Source organism: Myotis brandtii, unplaced genomic scaffold, assembly GCF_000412655.1.
Source record: "Myotis brandtii unplaced genomic scaffold, ASM41265v1 scaffold351, whole genome shotgun sequence".
NCBI lineage: Eukaryota > Metazoa > Chordata > Mammalia > Chiroptera > Vespertilionidae > Myotis > Myotis brandtii.
Genome location: NW_005363502.1, coordinates 485,759 through 502,855, shown reverse-complemented (window position 1 = coordinate 502,855; position 17,097 = coordinate 485,759). Strand labels below are relative to the sequence as shown.

Here is a 17,097-nt window from a genome sequence, read left to right as displayed (position 1 = left end):
TTGACCTCCAGGCCAATTGGCTGTGAGGACCAGCTGCGACTACAGTGGGAGAGCTGCTATGCAGGAGGAGGGGCCCTGCTGTGAAGCAAGGCAGGCTGGTGCTAGTGCTGGCTCTTGGGCCTTTTATTGATAGGTTTGGGGCTTGCTGTCACCAGCTGCAGCTTGTTTGAGAGATTTTAGGAAAGTCTGAAGCCTAAGCCAGGACAGGCCATTTACTATATATAGAAAAGCTGCTGCAAACAGCTTGGGCAGGGCTGCAAATTGGATGGGGCGGGGTCTTAGGGAATCACCAGGGCGGAGCCAGTGTGGGCCACGCTGATATGGCGGCTAGTCAGCCCTGCTAGACTGGAGATCCCAGCGCTGGAACAGTGACCCTTGCCACTCCTGTCTGGGAGAAAGCTGCCTTTGAATTCCTGTCCTGATGCCAGACAATCCAGTTCCTCCCTGTATGTGTTTGGGTCCCTCAGCACGCCCAGCGCTAGAGCTCAGAGGAAGCGAGACTGAGTAAGTTTGTGCGCCGGCTCTTACACCTGGGATTCCAGCAGCCTCTTTGTCTCTCAATCACAATCCCTACTGGTTTTTATGGCCCAAAGTTACATGGACTTCTCCTCTCAGCTCTGGGGGTCTGGTGTGGGGCTGGGACTCCTTGCTCCTCACAGGCCGTCTCCGCAGAGACCATCTCCCTCCGGATTAAAAGCTGCACGTGTGGGTGCCAGACCAGCCTGTTCCGCATCTCTGCCTCTCCTCCCAGTCTCAGTGTGCTTTCTTCTTTACTTCTCTAGTTTTAGGACTTACATTCAGCCAGCTTTCAGGAGGTTCTGAGTGGTGGTTGTTTGTATTTTAGTTGTAGTTTTGATGTGGTTGTGGGAGGCGGCGAGTACTGGCATTTACCTATACTGCCATCTTGATTCCTCCTTCACGGCTATTTTTTAGTTTGTGGAATTTTCCTTGGTTTTCTGCAAGTGGGCAGACATGGGCTGTCTCTGTTCTCAGACAAGGCAGAGTGTCAGTGGTTCATGCTCACACTCAGGAGATGTTAGTAAAATGAGAAACACTTCCCATTTAAATAATTTCTCCTTCAGAGAACTCCAAGAACTTTATTACATCTTTTTTTAAAAAAAGATTTTATTTTTTAAAACATATTTTTATTGATTTCAGAGAGAGGAAAGGAGAGGAAGAGAGAGAAACATCAATGATGAGAGAATCATTGATCGGCTGTCTCCTCACACCCCACACTGGGGACCGAATCCTGACCTCCTGCTTCATAGGTTGACGCTCAACCACTGAGCCACGCCGGCCGGGCACTTTGTTACAGCTTATAGCTCTCACAGCCTTGTGGAGAATATGGTAATAGTCTCTCATTTTACAGATGCAAAACTGAGAATTAATATCACAGGAATATAGTCTCATAAAGGCTAATAAACTCCTGTGTAAATAATTTAACAAAATGTCCAATTGCAGCTGCCAGTGGAAATGGTGGCCTTTTTTTTGGCTCCCTTCCTGAATTCCTTCCTCCTCAAGTCCAAGTTCCTGGGCTGTTTGTGTCTGGCAGCCGAGCTCTGTCCTCAATGAGGTCTCATCTCACTCCACACTAGTAAGCGTCCCATGTTGCCTGACTGATCTGGCAGCCGAGCTCTGTCCTCAATGAGGTCTCATCTGCTCACTCCACACTAGTCAGCGTCCCATGCTGCCTGACTGCGGTTCTGTAGAGCTGTTCCCAGGTATTTGGCTGAAAGTTATACGTTTAAAAGAAAGGATCTTGAAATATCATGAAATGCCCTCTCTCTCTACTTCAGCATTGTTTTTACCTCCTCCTAGAAAAGCATAAAAATACTAAAAAGGATAAAAGTTGGCAAGACACAGAAAGTCCTTCCTGAAGTCAGTATGTGCCTAATACAGTTAGTTTCAGGAGCCAAACAGATTTACCTTTTAAAAACATTTTTCACTTCCAACGTTTCTACTAGTAAATGTTGAATTCAAAGCTGCCAGGGGCTGCTTAACTCTTTTCCTGTGTCATTGTCAAAGTCTTTTTAGAAGTTTTGTGCCATTCCACAAAGCCAAGCCCATTGCTGACTTTGGGAAATAAAGCCAGGTCTGTGGAAAGCTAGCTGATGAAGTAATGGGGCTGATCTCCGAGACCTGATTCAATGGGGTCTGATTGAATCACTCTGAAACTCCTCACAGCTCTGGCCTTTCTTCTTCGATCACTCTCGTGGAATGCCTGGGGTTGAAGGGCAGAGTCCTTGTGCCCTGATTTGGAGCCCACACAGCTCAAGCCAGGCAATGGCAATTCGTTAGTAAGAAGAACACGTGGTGATAGCTGTTGAGATATGGTAGCTAAATAACGTTTTGAAAATAAACCTCTGGCCGAGAGCAGAACTCCAAGGCGGCGGGAATGGCACCAGGTGTCTGACCAGTGGGGTCAGACCAAACCTGGGTTCAGCAACCTCAGTACTTGGGTTTTGGCTAGGAAAGAATTCAGAGCAGGACCCCATATGGTAAGGGAACATTTACTTATAAGATTACAGAGGTTAAAAAAAAATTCCTAAAAAAAAATGGGCCTAGGAAATAAGTTATAGAGGTAAAGAAAGGGCCCTTGGAGCTTGGGAGTGAGGAAGCTAATGATAAGGTGCCTGGGGCGGGGGAGAGAGAAGGGAAGGGGAAGGCAGGGAGCTGGGTCCTCCATCCTAACCAAGGGTTTTAAAGGCAGAGATTTTAGGGGAGGCCCCAGGGCAAGATCTTAATAAAATATTCAGTAGTTTTGCAGGTGTGTCCATTCAAGGTTGTGGTCTCCACTGATTGGCCGGCACCAGGACGGGGTCATTATTCAATGCAGATGGTCCTGTTGTCAGCAGCAAGATCTTAATAGAATATTCAGTAGTTTTCCAGGTGTGTTCATTCAAGGTTGTGGTCTCCACTGATTGATTGGCCGGTACCAGGGCAGGGGGTCATTATTCCACACAGCTGGTCCTGACTTCAGCCATGGCTGGTTTTGTTGCTTATCTGGGCCAGGAGCTGAAATACAACGGAGGCCTGGATGTTATCTCTAGAGAGGAAAGGTCAGGGGGTCCAAACTGCGGGCAGAGTCCTTGTGCCCTGATTTGGAGCCCACACAGCTCAAGCCAGGCAATGGCAATTCGTTAGTAAGAAGAACACGTGGTGATAGCTGTTGAGATATGGTAGCTAAATAACGTTTTGAAAATAAACCTCTGGCCGAGAGCAGAACTCCCAGGCGGCGGGAATGGCACCAGGTGTCTGACCTGGCTAGGAAAGAATTCAGAGCAGGACCCCATACTGTAAAAGAACATTTAGTTATAAAATTACAGAGGTAAAAAAATTAATTCCTTAAAAAAATGGGCCTAGGAAATAAGTTATAGAGGTAAAGAAAGGGCCCTTGGAGCTTGGGAGTGAGGAAGCTAATGGTAAGGGGCTTGGGGAGGGGGCAGGAGGAGGGAAGGGAAAGGGAAAGGCAAGGAAATGGGTCCCCCATCCTAACTAAGGGTTTTAAAGGCAGAGATTTTAGGGGAGGCCCCAGGGCAAGATCTAATAAAATAATTCAGTAGTTTTGCAGGTGTGTCCATTCAAGGTTGTGGTCTCCACTGATTGGCCGGCACCAGGACGGGGTCATTATTCAATGCAGATGGTCCTGTTGTCAGCAGTGGCTGGTTTTGTTGCTTATCTGGGCCAGGAGCTGAAATACAAGGGAGGCCTAGATGTTATCTCTAGGGAGGAAAGGTCAGGGGGTCCAAACTGCGGTGACCAGGGATAAGCTAGGGGAGGAAAAGTTACCCTGGGGGCAAGGTCCCACTCTCCAATTGATTGTCCGTTGCTAGGCACCTGGGGCTTTCCATCCTGGTGACCTGCTGTACCTGGCCCATTGTCCTTACTCTGCTCATGTCTGTCTGTCTGCCTACAGCACAACTGTTCTGCAGAATGAACTCACTCATGGTGAATGTTTTCCTTTTTCATCTGTTCTCCCTGGAATTTACTTGCCTTTGGAATCAGGAAAAATGAGTCTATGGCTACAGATCTTCGATATGAAGTGGGGAATGTTAAAAAGTTTGGAGAGGAAAGGGGGAAGGGAGAAGGTAGAAAGGGAGAGAGAAAAGCAGGCAGGGAGGGAGGAATGTGGGAGGGGGCAGAGGGAGGGAGAAAGGGAGCATGAGAATATAGCAGGGAAACAAAATGTGGCTGTCAGGGCCAGAATGAAGCCTTTGTTAGAGTAGTCTGCTACACCACTGAGATAATGATGGCTGAATAGCTCAAATCACTCCCCTGCCTGCCCTTGGGGTTAACTTGGCTTTCAGTGTTGGAAAGAGGACCCAAGAGAAAAGTCAAAATGTTTATTTTAGCCAAAGTGTTAAGCTTCTTGTGAGAAGGCCAAGTCCCTGAATGGGGAGATTACCACCAAGAGTGAGCCTGACCCAAGGCCAGGGCTCTTCCTGGGTTAATACACGAACCACACAGGTCCTGAGCGCTCTGTTTACAATGGGTGGAGACATTTTTATCAGCCAGCAGTTGATTAGTCCTCCCAGAGAGCACTTTGGCTCAGCTAAATGGACTGAGGGAAAGATTTAAGAAGAGAGCTTTTCTTGGCTTCATTTATTTGTACTAGATTTTTTTTAAAAGCAATATTTGCTCTTATAGTTTTCCAGTGAATTTCAAATACTTCATAATACATATAGGGTTACTTAATCAAAATGCTCATTGTGTGACCAGGTTAATGGAATTATGCCCTGCTGAACGTGAAGAGGCCGTGGTCATCTTCTCCATCAGGGAAAAAGCGAACAGGAAAGTTTAGTTCTGCATGCTCAGTTCCTCAGAATTTTTCGATTGGTCCCCGCCATCAACCAAGACATACAGTGTATTGGCTAGGACAGCCTGCATTCTGTGCCTGCTGTCAGTACAGGTATTGAGAGAAATCCCATAGATCCAATTTGACCCCAGGTGGAGGTGCAGGGGAGTCATCTGAACAGCGTCTGTGAATGAGGTCATTGTGTGGATGATAGCTTTTCCCCCTCATTCCTTCCTTTCTTTCTAGAGCTAATGTCTCCCTCCCCCGCAAAATCCTCTCCTCTGGGTACTATCAGAGTAATGACATGTATATGGGGGTCTATGGGCAGTAATTTCACAAAAGAATAAACGTTTCTCAACATTTGCTCACAGTCCCTGGCATATAGCAGGAAACATTCACCAACGTTTCTATCATGAGTGAGTGTAAAAAGATGACTGTTTGAAGATTCAATTTTTGAGAATTTGTTGTGGGGTTTGTTTTTTTCATAATGACGCTGAAAATGGGGGCAGAGGAAGTTTGGAAACAAATCCAATACTCATTAAAACCACAAATTTCAAGGTTCAAAAGAATGGAGATAGGGTGGAAATGTGAAACAAACTTTAAAAAATGAAATTTAATACTCAACCAAACACCTTCAAGATGGGAGAGAAATGGTCTAACAGCAGCTTGTGGAAATATAGTTAAATTTTTCCTCAGCTGTGTTATACGGGCACCAGAAAGGCTAATGCAATTTTAGGTGCAGTTTCTATCCGTCAACAGAAGCATACAAAAGGGGGGGGGAAAAAGGAAGCAATAATTTTATCTATTTTGAGATGACACCCTGTGGGCAACCAGTTGATAAAGAGATGCCAGAGATGCCAGAGAGTGCAGAGCTTTAGAAACTTTGGCAAGAGACCTGGCCCATGCACTGAGGGGTGGTTTGATTCCCAGTCAGGGTATATGCTTGGGTTTTCGGACCTGCAGCTGATCGATGTTCCACTCTCACATTGATATTTCTTTCTCTCTTTCCTCTCCCTTTCTAAGAATCAATTCAAAAACATTAAAACCTTGAAAGAAGAAACCTGGGCACAAGAGGAATCTGGTTAGCCTTGGTGAGGGTGATGAGAGGGCTGAAGGGCACTAAATAAATACTTAAAGGGCTGTTATGTGGACCAGATGGATTACATGTACCAGACGAAACCTGGGTACAGAACCCTCAGTACCTGGGTTCTTGCTAGGAAATAATTTAGAGCAAGACCCAAACAGTAAGAGAACGTTTATTGGGTAAATTACAGAAGCAGAAAAAGTAATCCCTAGAAGAAATGGGCTTAGGAAACAAGTTATGGAGGTAAAGGAAGGGCCCTTGGAGCTTGAGAGTGGGGAAGTTAATGGTAATGTGCCTGGGGAGGGAGAAGAGGGTTGGCCTGCTCCCTGGAGGGAGAGCACACTGGGTCCTCCATCCTAAGGGTAGAGATTTTAGGGGAGGTCCCAGGGAAAGATCTTAATAGAATATTCAACAGTTTTCCAGGTGTGTCCATTCAGGGTTGTGGTCTCTGCTGATAGATTGGCCGGCACCAGGGCAGGGGGTCATTATTCCATGCAGCTGGTCTTGACATCAGCAGTGGCTGGTTTTGTTGCTTATCTGGGCCTGGAGCTGGACTACAACTGAGGCCTAGATGTTATCTCTAGGGAGGAAAGGTCAAGAGGTCCAAAGCTCATGCCAGGGATATGCTAGGGGAGGAAAAGTCAGCCTGGGTCCCACCCTCCAACTGATTGTCCATTTCGAGGCACCTGGGGCTTTCCATCCTGATGACCTTCTGTACCTGGCCCACTGTCCTTGCTCTGCTCATGTCTAACTGCCTACAGCAAGTTCAATGTAAGGAAGAACTTTCTAGCAGAGTTGCCCCTCTAGGGGCTGGAGGAGTGTGTTTCTCAACTTGGTTATATTCAAGAGGCTGCAGGGCCCCTTAGTGAATAGTTTCTATTGAGTTACTCTAGATCAGTGGTTCTCAACCTTCTGGCCCTTTAAATACAGTTCCTCATGTTGTGACCCAGCCATAAAATTATTTTCAGTGCTACTTCGTAACTGTAATGTTGCTGCTGTTATGAATCGTAATGTAAATATCTGATACGCAGGATGGTCTTAGGTGACCCCTGTGAAAGGGTCGTTCCACTACAAAAGGGGTCACGACCCACAGGTTGAGAACCGCTGCTCTAGATAAAACTCTGTGGCTGTGATTCACTTGCCATGTTGTAAAATAAAGCCACCTAGGATGAAAGAAGGAAAGAAAAAAAAGTGTAAAGTCTCTAAAGTGGAATGGCCATCAATCTCATTTTCACCAGGGCCTGTGGGGCAAAGGAGCTAGGCAGCTGTCCGCGGTGCTGGAGGGAGTTGGGGAGTTGCCCCGAGTAGGCAGCTGTGCTCTGGTTTTCTTCATGCTTGTCTGGGTATGTTGTAATGTCTTCTGGATTTGGGGCTTTTCTGCTCCTTATATGTCTATTAACACCCTCCCCCACTCCCACTCCCATCAGAGCTTTAAAGCAGAGAGAAATGCACAGAAAATATATAGAGCTACCTGGGGCTTCCTCTTCCCTACCCCAAGAAAACATGAATCCATTTTATTTCCAAAGGTTCGGCTTCATACTTAAAGTTAGACTGTTTGACTGGATTGATATTTAGAGTAGAAACCCATTGTTTTAGGACGATTGTATGATTTGCTTTCTGACTTCTTTATTTTATGCTTTCTATAGCACATGCATATCCTGAATGGAGATAAGAATCTTAGGCAGAAAATTATTTTTACAGTGAGGTGGAATATTAAAAATTTCAGCTAAATAGCTCTGCAGGCTTAGATATGCCCTGGAGTGGTGTGATGGTGATAAGTCTGTCCTATTCCTAGCCATTTTTGTTGCTTTTCCTATGCTACTTGATCTGTTGTTGTTACTTAGTTTTTTCCCCAAAATGGAGACAATAGTAGCACTTCTTAGGGGCATGAAACTGAGTTAATACATGTAAAGATTTTTGTTGCTTTTCCTATGCTACTTGATCTGTTGTTAGTTTTTTCCCCAAAATGGAGACAATAGTACCACTTCTTAGGGGCATGAAAATGAGTTAATACATGTAAATATACCATAATGCCAGGTGCATACATAACAAATATTAGTGTTATTATAGCTTGTGTTTGGGGTCGTTAAGGCCACTCTTAGGGTTAATGATTTGCCAGAAGGACTCACAGGGCCCAGAAAAGCTGTTATACTCACAGTTATGGTTTGTTCCAGCAAAAGAATACAGATTAAAATAGGCAAAGGAAAAAGGTGCATCGGGTGGAGTCCAGCTGCACTGGACCATTTCCACGCTTCCGGCTGTCCTTCCAGTGGAGTCACACAAACAGAGCTTAATTCTCTTGGCGATGATGTGTGACGTGTATAAAGTGTCCCCGACCAGGGAAACTCACCAATGCCTTGGTGCCCAGGGCTTTTATAGGGGGCGGAGGAGAGGTCAGTCACACAGGCATACAGTGTATGTGTGAGATTGACCTTAGCTACTTGGTCTTCAGCTCCTCCTCCTCCCCATCCCAAGAGGTCAAATTGATAGAGTATGACCCAAAGCCCAGGCATTCAGTATAAATCACACTGTTAGCATACTATATGGCATGGCCTAAAGTCTCTCTCACTTTTATCAGGCAGGGCAGGATGCCCGGAGGGTTTAGAGGAGGAAGGTAAGAGACCATTCTGAGACCTTTGGAAAGTGGAGGTTTTGGGCAACTCAGGCCTCCTGAATTATCCATTTATTGCACATATTTGTAAATTTTTGCTTGTTTGAACAATCTAGTTCAACCATTTTTTAAATTTACTTTTTATTGTTGATAGTATTACAGATATCTCCCATTTTCCCCTCTTCTTCCCAGTCCCTACCCACCCACCCCCAGGTCTTCACTACCCTATTACCCTTGACCATAGGCTATGCATATAAGTATATATAAGTTCTTTGGTTTATCTCTTCTCATCCCCCCAAACCCATAGCAAGGTATTTTAGTCTGACCCATGCCTCCCTGCTTTGGGTCTTATTTTGTTGGTCAATTCATTTTGTTCATTAGATTCCACAAATACTAGTGAGATCATGTGATATTTTCTTTCTCAGTTTGGCTTATTTCACTTAGCATAATATTTTCCAGGCCCATCCATGTTGTCCCAAAGGGTAAGAGATCCCTCTTTTTAACAGCTGCATAGTATTCCATAGTGTAAATGTCCTACAGCATTTTTATCCATTCATCTACTGATGGGCACTTGGGCTGTTTACCAGGGCACATATAATAACACTGCTATGAACATAAGGGTGCATATATTCTTTGTTTGGTGTTTTGGGGTTTTTAGGATATATTCTCAGAAGTGGGATCACTGGGTCAAATGGGAGTTCCATTTTTAATTTTTTGAGCAAACTTCATACTGTTTTCCAGAGTGGCTGCATAGTCTGCATTCCCACCAGCAGCAAACTAGTGTTCCCTTTTTTCCTCATCCTCTCCAGTACTTGATTTTTTGATAGCCATTCTGACAGGTGTGAGGTGATATCTCATTGTGGTTTCAATTTGCATTTCTTTGATAATTAGTGACTTTGAGCATTTTTTCATGTGTCTCTTGGCCATTTGTATGTCCTCTTTGGAGAAATGTCTATTCAGATCTCTCCATTTTTTAATTGGATTGTCTATTTTTGTTGTTGTTGAGTTGTATGAGTGCTTTACATAGTATTTTGGATATTAATCCCTTATCAGATGTATCATTGGCAAATATGTTCTCCTATTCAGTGGGTTCCCTTTTCAATCTGATGGTGGTTTCTTTTGCTGTGCAGAAGCTTTTCATTTTGATGTAGTCCCATTTGTTTACTTTCTTAGTTTCCTTTGCCCTAGGACAGCGGTTCTCAACCTGTGGTCGCAACCCCTTTGGGGGTCGAACGACCCTTTCACAGGGGTCGCCTAAGACCATCAGAAAACACATATATAATTACATATTGTTTTTGTGATTAATCACTATGCTTTAATTATGTTCAATTTGTGACAATGAAATTGGGGGTCACCACAACATGAGGAACTGTATTAAAGGGTGGCGGCATTAGGAAGGTTGAGAACCAATGCCCTAAAAGCTGTATCCGTAAAAATATTGCTACATGAGATGTCTGAGATTTCATTGCCTATGTTCTCTAAGATTTTTATGGTTTCATGTCTTACATTTAAGTCTTTTATCCACCTTAAATTTATTCTTGTTTGGTGTAAATTAGTGCTCTAGTTTCATCTTTTTGCATGTGTCTGTCCAGTTTTCCCAGCACCATTTGTTGAAGAGGCTATCTTTACTCCATTGTATGTTCTTGCCTCCTTTGTCAAGTATTAATTGAATGTAATGGCTTGGGTTGATTTCTGGGATCTCTGTACTGATCCATTTGGTCTATATGCCTGTTCTTGTGCCAGTACCAGGCTGTTTTGGTTATAATGGTTTTGTAGTATAGTTTGATATCTGGTATTGCGATCCCTCCTACTTTGTTCTTCTTTTTTCAAGATTGCTGCAGCTATTCGGGGTCTCTTGCTGCAGCTATTAAATTTTTGGAGTATTCTAATTCTTTGAAACATGCCATTGGCATTTTAATAGGTATTGCATTGAATTTGTAGGTTGCTTAGGGGAGTATAGACATTTTAATGTTAATTCTTCCAATACATGAACATGGCTTATGCTTCCATTTGTTTGCATCCTTCTCTTTCTTTTTTCAATGTCCTATAGCAGTGATGGCGAACCTATGACACGCATGTCAGAGGTGACACACGAACTCATTTTTTTGGTTGATTTTTCTTTGTTAAATGGCATTTAAATATATAAAATAAATATCAAAAATATAAATCTTTGTTTTACTATGGTTGCAAATATCAAAAAATTTCTATATGTGACACAGCACCAAAGCTAAGTTAGGGTTTTTCAAAATGCTGACACACCGAGCTCAAAAGGTTCGCCATCACTGTCCTATAGCTTTCCAAGTACAGGTCTTTTACCTCCCTGGTTAAAGTTTATTCGTAGGTATCTTTTTTGTTGTTGCAGTGATACATGGGATTGCTTTTTAGTTTCTCTTTCTGAGAGTTCATTATTGGTGCATAAAAATGCCATAGATTTGTGGATGTTGATTTTGTATCCTGCTACCTTGCCAAATTCATTAAGTCTAATAGTTTCCTGGTAGAGTCTTTAGGGTATTCTATGTACAATATCATGTCATCTGCGAATAATGGCAGTTTTACCTCCTCCTTCCCAATTTGGATGTCTTTTATCTCTTCTTGTCTAATTGCTGTGGCTAGGACTTCCAGTACTATGTTGAAAAAGAGTGGTGAAAGCGGACATCCTTGTCTTGTTCCTGTTCGTAAGGGAAACACTTTTAGTTTTTGCTCATTGTATATTGGCTATAGGTTTGTCGTATATGGTCTTTATTACATTGAGGTATGGTCCTTCTATTCTCACTTTACTGAGAATTTTTATCAAAACGGTGCTGAATTTTGTCAAAGGCTTTTTCTGCATCTATTGATATGATCATGTGGTTTTAATCTTTCAATTTGTTATATCACATTTATTGATTTGCGAATATTATACTCATCCTTGATCCCTAGAATAAATCCTACTTGATCATGGTGTATGACCCAAACTGGGCCCACCAGCAGAGAGCACCAGAACTGAGAAAGGTACCCACATAATATCTGGCTGTGAAAAACAGCAGGGTTGCTGTCTGCCAGGGAGAGATGGCTGGAAATGCAGACACCTTCTTAAAAGGCCAACACCTTGGGCTCCAGCAGAGGGAGGGCAGAGTGAACTGGAGATGTATAAATGGAAGTCAGGGTTGGGGGGTCTGGGATTAGAGCTCATTAGGCAGACACCCCGGTTTCCTGTGCTGAATCATTGCCTCATGCTGCAGAGGTCATCTTTCTCAGGCAAACTTGCTGTCCTGCTGTTTTCGCCTTGGGAGATGACAGTTCACCCATTCTATTGGAAAACCCTTTGCCCCCACCCTGTAGAGCAGTGGTTCTCAGCCGTGGCTGCACATTAGAATCGCCTGGGAATCTTTTTAAAATCCTGATTTCTGGGCCTCATCCTCCGGAAATTGTTTGTTACTAATGTTGTGGCCCCACCCCATAACAAACAGAATTTCCGGAGGATGAGGCCCAGAAATCAGGATTTTAAAGATTCCCAGGTGATTCCAGTGTGCAGCCAAGGTTGAGAACCACTGCTGTAGAGTTCTGAGGCCCATTAAGAAACTAACAATTAGCCTCCAAGCAGAAGCAACTGTCCCGCCCTGTTGGAAAACCTCTCACCCCACCTGCGGACACCTGCTTGGGGTTACTCCAGGCTGAATCCAGTCAGTCTGGAGTCTTGGCCAGGTCTAGTTAGTCAGAAACGGCAGTTTGGGTCCCCATCCCCGACTGCTTAGTGAAGCAAAAGCCAGCAGGACCAGCTCTGTGGGGGAAGAAAGTACAGCTCAGAACAGGGTCAATCAAGGTGTGAGACTCAAGGCAGACACACTCTGGGCTAAGGAGTCGCCGACCACTGGACAGCTGGCACGATGACATTGGGGTTGAACCTCACTGGCAGCAAGTTGGAGGGGAGATCCATCAACAATGAAGTCTCGATCCCCGGTCAGGGCACATACAAGAATCAGCTAATGAATGAATAAATAAGTGGAACAACAAAAATCAATGTTTTTCCCTCTCTCTCCCTCTAAAATCAATCAATAAAAAATGTTTAAAAAGATATTAATAAAAAACAATGAAGTCTCAATTACAACAGGAGAGCCCAAACAATGCACACAAGAGGCATTCCTAGAGCATCCAGCTCAGGTGAACAAAGAGACCACACCACTGGACCCCTCAAGACACTTTCTACAAAAGGCCATCCCACAAAGACTGAGAGGCAAAGCAGTTCTAATACATAGAAGCAAATATAAAGAGATGAGTTTTCTGCAAAGAAGATTCCAAGATGCCTCTCCCCATAAAAAATGTGGTGTAGAAGACCCCGAAGCAAGGAAAGCAGAGCTACAAAAGCGGAGGTTAAATACTTTGAATGTCTTGATTAATAAGGGGAATATAAAATCTGAATGCCCTCTAATGTTCCAAAATGTTGGCATCATGAATTGTTTATAACCGTATCTTTTTCCTTCCTTCCCATATGATTAGATCTCAGTCTGTGGTAGAAGCTGGGACCCTGAAACATGAGGAGAAGGGAGAGAATGAGAACACGCAGCCACTCTTGGCTCTGGACTGAACCCCGAGTCACTCCATGTTCCCGCATATTGCCAGCCGCCGGTGGTATCAGCCGCCTAGGAAGCACATGCGCAACTGACCCCACAGACAGGTACGGCTTGACACAAGGCTCTCCACTCCTGCCACCCAGTAATGACTGTCACCAGCCATTGGTCGAAGCAGCCAAAGTTGAACAAAGACTTGAGAGATGCTTTTTTTTTTTCCCCCCCAATGAGGGCATTGGGTAGAGGATAAAGCAAAGCAGTTATATAATCAAGATTGTCCTCCCCCACATTTATGGTATGAAATGCATTACTAAATTTGATGCGCACACTGCATTAGAACAAGGATTTTTCTGAGGCATCGCCCAGAGACCTTCTCCCGTTTTTGCAATTTAAGATTAAGTGCATTTCCGAGTAGATACATCACAATTGTCAAGTTTAATGTAGTGCAGAGCCCTGAGACAATGGTATCTCCAGTAATTTCCATTCTTATTGAATTATTTTCTTTGACCTCATCACCAGCATCAAGTTATTCAGCCTCAGAGCAAGTTCTCTGAGGCCTGGCTATGTTCAGAGGCTGCTTATTTTGATATCCTGCAAAAACGATTTTGACATCACATCTTTTGTCAGGCTACCAGCTGATCATCATGAGCTGACATTAAAAGAAGGCACACAATGTGAAATATGATTATTTCCTCTTAGCAATGTGACTTCCACAGGCAATGTGTGTCTGTAGATGGGGTCCCATTGAAAACATGTCAGTGATTTATAAATCCATTCACGTTGCCTCACTTGGGTCACTACAGCAAAGAAAAGTGCCACTAAAGCATTTAACTCCCACCTCCCTCTGCAGCCAGTGGCTGTTGCTGGAGGAAGACCCTGAAGGATGGCTAAATAGGCAAGTACTGAAAATAAGAGAAAACTAGGAATGCAGGATGAAATGCCAAAGATCATTGTATTTCTTTGTCTATTCTCCTTGGAAATGGAGCCCCCAACTATCCATTCAAAGGAAATTAGATAAAATTAAAGATATCATAGGACATGATATCCTTACCTGTGCCATTTTTTTCCCCCAAAACCAGCTGTATGTTTTCAGATATCTCAGTCATCTGCATGACATGGCCATTCATGAGTATAACCAGTGGGTGCTCAATGCCAAATAAAAATATTTTAGTTAACGGGCAGTAAAATATGATTTCACATTTTAAGAATTTGGGAGGGTTAACTTGTTAGCTAAAAATTTCAAAGGAAAGAGGTGATTCAACTGGCCATAAATCACCCTCGATGGCTATTATTACTAATTTTTTTCTACTGGTAGATAATTAACAGAAGTAATTTTTGTATTCACCCTTGAAATAAAATTGAAATAGAATTAAAAACATTTCTCAATTGCATTGCAGTATTAAAACCAATTTTTTGTGTGTAGACGTTTCAAATAACAAAAGAATATTGAAATAATTCTACCAATGCAGTGACTGAAATACTTTTCTTATACACCATGACATAGGGAAGAAAGTTGAAGAATTAAAGTGAATTAGAAAATCCATTTTATTACCTGGGTTTATAAGGCAGTTGTGGAATCCAAGTACTTAAAATGCTATTGGAGTCAGTTATTGCCAACCCTCTGCAACAGTAAAAACAATTCTGGCTTTTCAATTGGCAACTTTAGCATCCTGTAGTGACCTGATTTTAAATACCATGTGATAATTGCTAAGAGCTAGTTTTCACTCTATTCCATGGCTTCATTACATGAATGTAAGATGCTGGTTCAATGATGACAACTTACACTTTGAATTTCTTTGTGTATGCAATATACACACAAGAACCAGATTCTGTAAGTGACATGAATGTTACCACATGAGCAATGGATTGTATTGTCCTTTGTCAGTCATTTCCTCTGTTCAATAAATACTGAAGGACACAAATACCTTTTTCTTTTTTTCAAGAGTTTACTTTTCCGTCCTCTGGAGTTTGATAATTAATTTGATATCCTCCCACCCCCCAATACTCCATCTATTTTAGTGAGTTTTCTGGACATTGGCAAAACAGAAGGGAACACAAGAAATATTTTGCAAACTCTTCTGGAAGCTAATGTGCTTAAGAACAAAGACTCATTTCCATTTTAAAGAACCGTCTTTTAAATGGCATACAAAAGCATCCTCCTTTGTCCTGAGATAGAAAAGAAGGCACACATGTTTTCCTACCTGTGAATGATATCTGGTAACCTCTGTGTAATTTTGCCAGCATTTTTTGTTCACATTGGCTTAAAGTTCAGTGCATTAATATTATTACATTCTTACAGCTAACATTTCTAGTTAGCTTTAATTAAAAAAAAATGAATGCATTCATAATCTACCCAATTAATGACAGGGTCATCTTTGGAATGAGTAGGCAAGGCCATTTTTCAATAGTTATTTCTATGCAGTGTGCAATAGTAAAAAACTGGATAATAATTGCTATTTCAAAATGATGTTTAAAGGGCAGGAGTTGCTCAAGCCAGGCAGCTGGAAGAGTCTTCCAAACTCTTTCAAAGAGGAAAGCAATCGCGACATCCTACCCCCGGGACCGAGACCCTGGCACTCCCGCCTTCCACTCTGCCGTCCTTCCTAGTTTTGCAACACTGATGGGAATCCTCTCAAGGATTCTGTCACTCGCATGGATCTACAATAGGCAAAGACACTCTGGATTCCAGCCCTGTCATGGGCAGCAACAGGCCCGGGGCCAGAGGTCCTAGCAGCCACCTATCTACTTGATCCCAAGAGAGAATTTTCACTTGGACAATTTTTACGTTATTTTTTTTCAAGCATTAAAAAAACTTACATGAGGCATTTTTATAACTCAATATAAAATGATTCCATGTCCCTTTTTGGTGTAAAAAGCTTCCTCTTAGAAAGAAATGCCATTTTGACAGTATCTCCACCCTTTGCATGGTGAGGAGAGAGAAATGAAGACACCAGTTCTCAAAGAAAAAAAAAAAAAAAGCAGACCCAGTGGGCAGGGAGCTGCACAGTTCACATATGCTGGCATAATTACATTGTTTTCCTTCGTATTAGGAAATTGCTTCCTTCATGAGTGTCTTTGCAGAAAAATAATTAAAAGGAGAAGTCTGAGTTCACCAGGAAAGTTATCATGAAACCGCTAGAAGTGAAGCAGTTATACAACTTGTCATTAAAATCAACAAAAAAGTAGTGGTATGTGAAGACAAAAATCGTCTAGCTACCCTAGAAAAATATAATTGCATAGGAACATTACAAGCTAACGCAATCCATTCACAGTCTCTACATGTATTCTCACTACACACTGATTCAGCCTATTCTAAACAGAGAAAATATCTTTGGCTGGCAAGGTAGAAGCTATCATGTATTTACCTGAAATATGGGCATCAGACCAGCGCTGTCCTGGAATGATATACAGCAGGGTCTTTTCTAAGTGAATTGCAGTGGGGCAAGTATTCCCTTTCACGTCTTCTAACCCTAGGAGGAGGTTTAGACATCTTTAGGCGGCAAATCAAGGAAATTAAGGGCGTTGGTGCTCGAACTTCTCTCCCCACACCCGAACCGACAGAGCCTGAAAGGCAGCCCCTCTCCAGTGTGCCCCAAACCCGCACGACATGCTAAATCGCAGGCAGGCTGCGTCTCTGCTGGGGTGTCAGCTCTGGGTGCCACACATCCACGATGAATATCAGCCGGAAAGACGTGGCGTCCTGCCACACCTCGTGCTCAAAGGAGTCATCAAAGATGAGCACCTTGCCTTCTTCCCAGGTCCTGGAACAGAGAAACGTGGAGGCTTGTGATTCCGATGCCGGAGGACCTGTGCATGTCTATGTTGCGGGAAGGCATGGGGAGAAGTGGCCCTACGTTCACCTCCCTGCTCACACTAGGGCCTGGGCTAAGTGCCTTGTGGGCATTATTTCACTTGCTCCATACAACAGTCCTGCAAAGCAGCTGGTATCAATGCCAATTTTATAAGCAAGAAGGCCTAGGCTTGAGGGGATTAAGTAAGAGGCCAAGGTTACATAGAATTAGGTGGCAGGGCTGGGTTCTGAACAAGGCAGCCAGCTTCC

At 43.2% G+C, this 17,097-nt stretch overlaps 2 protein-coding genes across 3 annotated transcripts in view; one reads left to right on the top strand and one right to left on the bottom strand.

The window, feature by feature from the left end:
- CLVS1 (clavesin 1) overlaps window positions 1-14,959 on the top strand; it is a 136,120-nt gene extending 121,161 nt beyond the window's left edge. The window contains exon 6 of the mRNA XM_005871638.2: window positions 12,967-14,959. Within this exon, the coding sequence (XP_005871700.1) occupies window positions 12,967-13,054 (88 nt within the window). The 3' untranslated portion in view covers window positions 13,055-14,959. The remainder of the gene's footprint in view (window positions 1-12,966) is intronic.
- The window catches only part of ASPH (aspartate beta-hydroxylase), a 162,630-nt gene continuing 160,097 nt past the window's right edge, over window positions 14,565-17,097 (bottom strand). For both annotated transcript variants that reach the window (XM_014544096.1, XM_005871639.2), the window contains one exon: window positions 14,565-16,798. In XM_014544096.1, coding sequence (XP_014399582.1) covers window positions 16,648-16,798 — 151 coding nt within the window. In that variant the 3' untranslated portion in view covers window positions 14,565-16,647. The remainder of the gene's footprint in view (window positions 16,799-17,097) is intronic.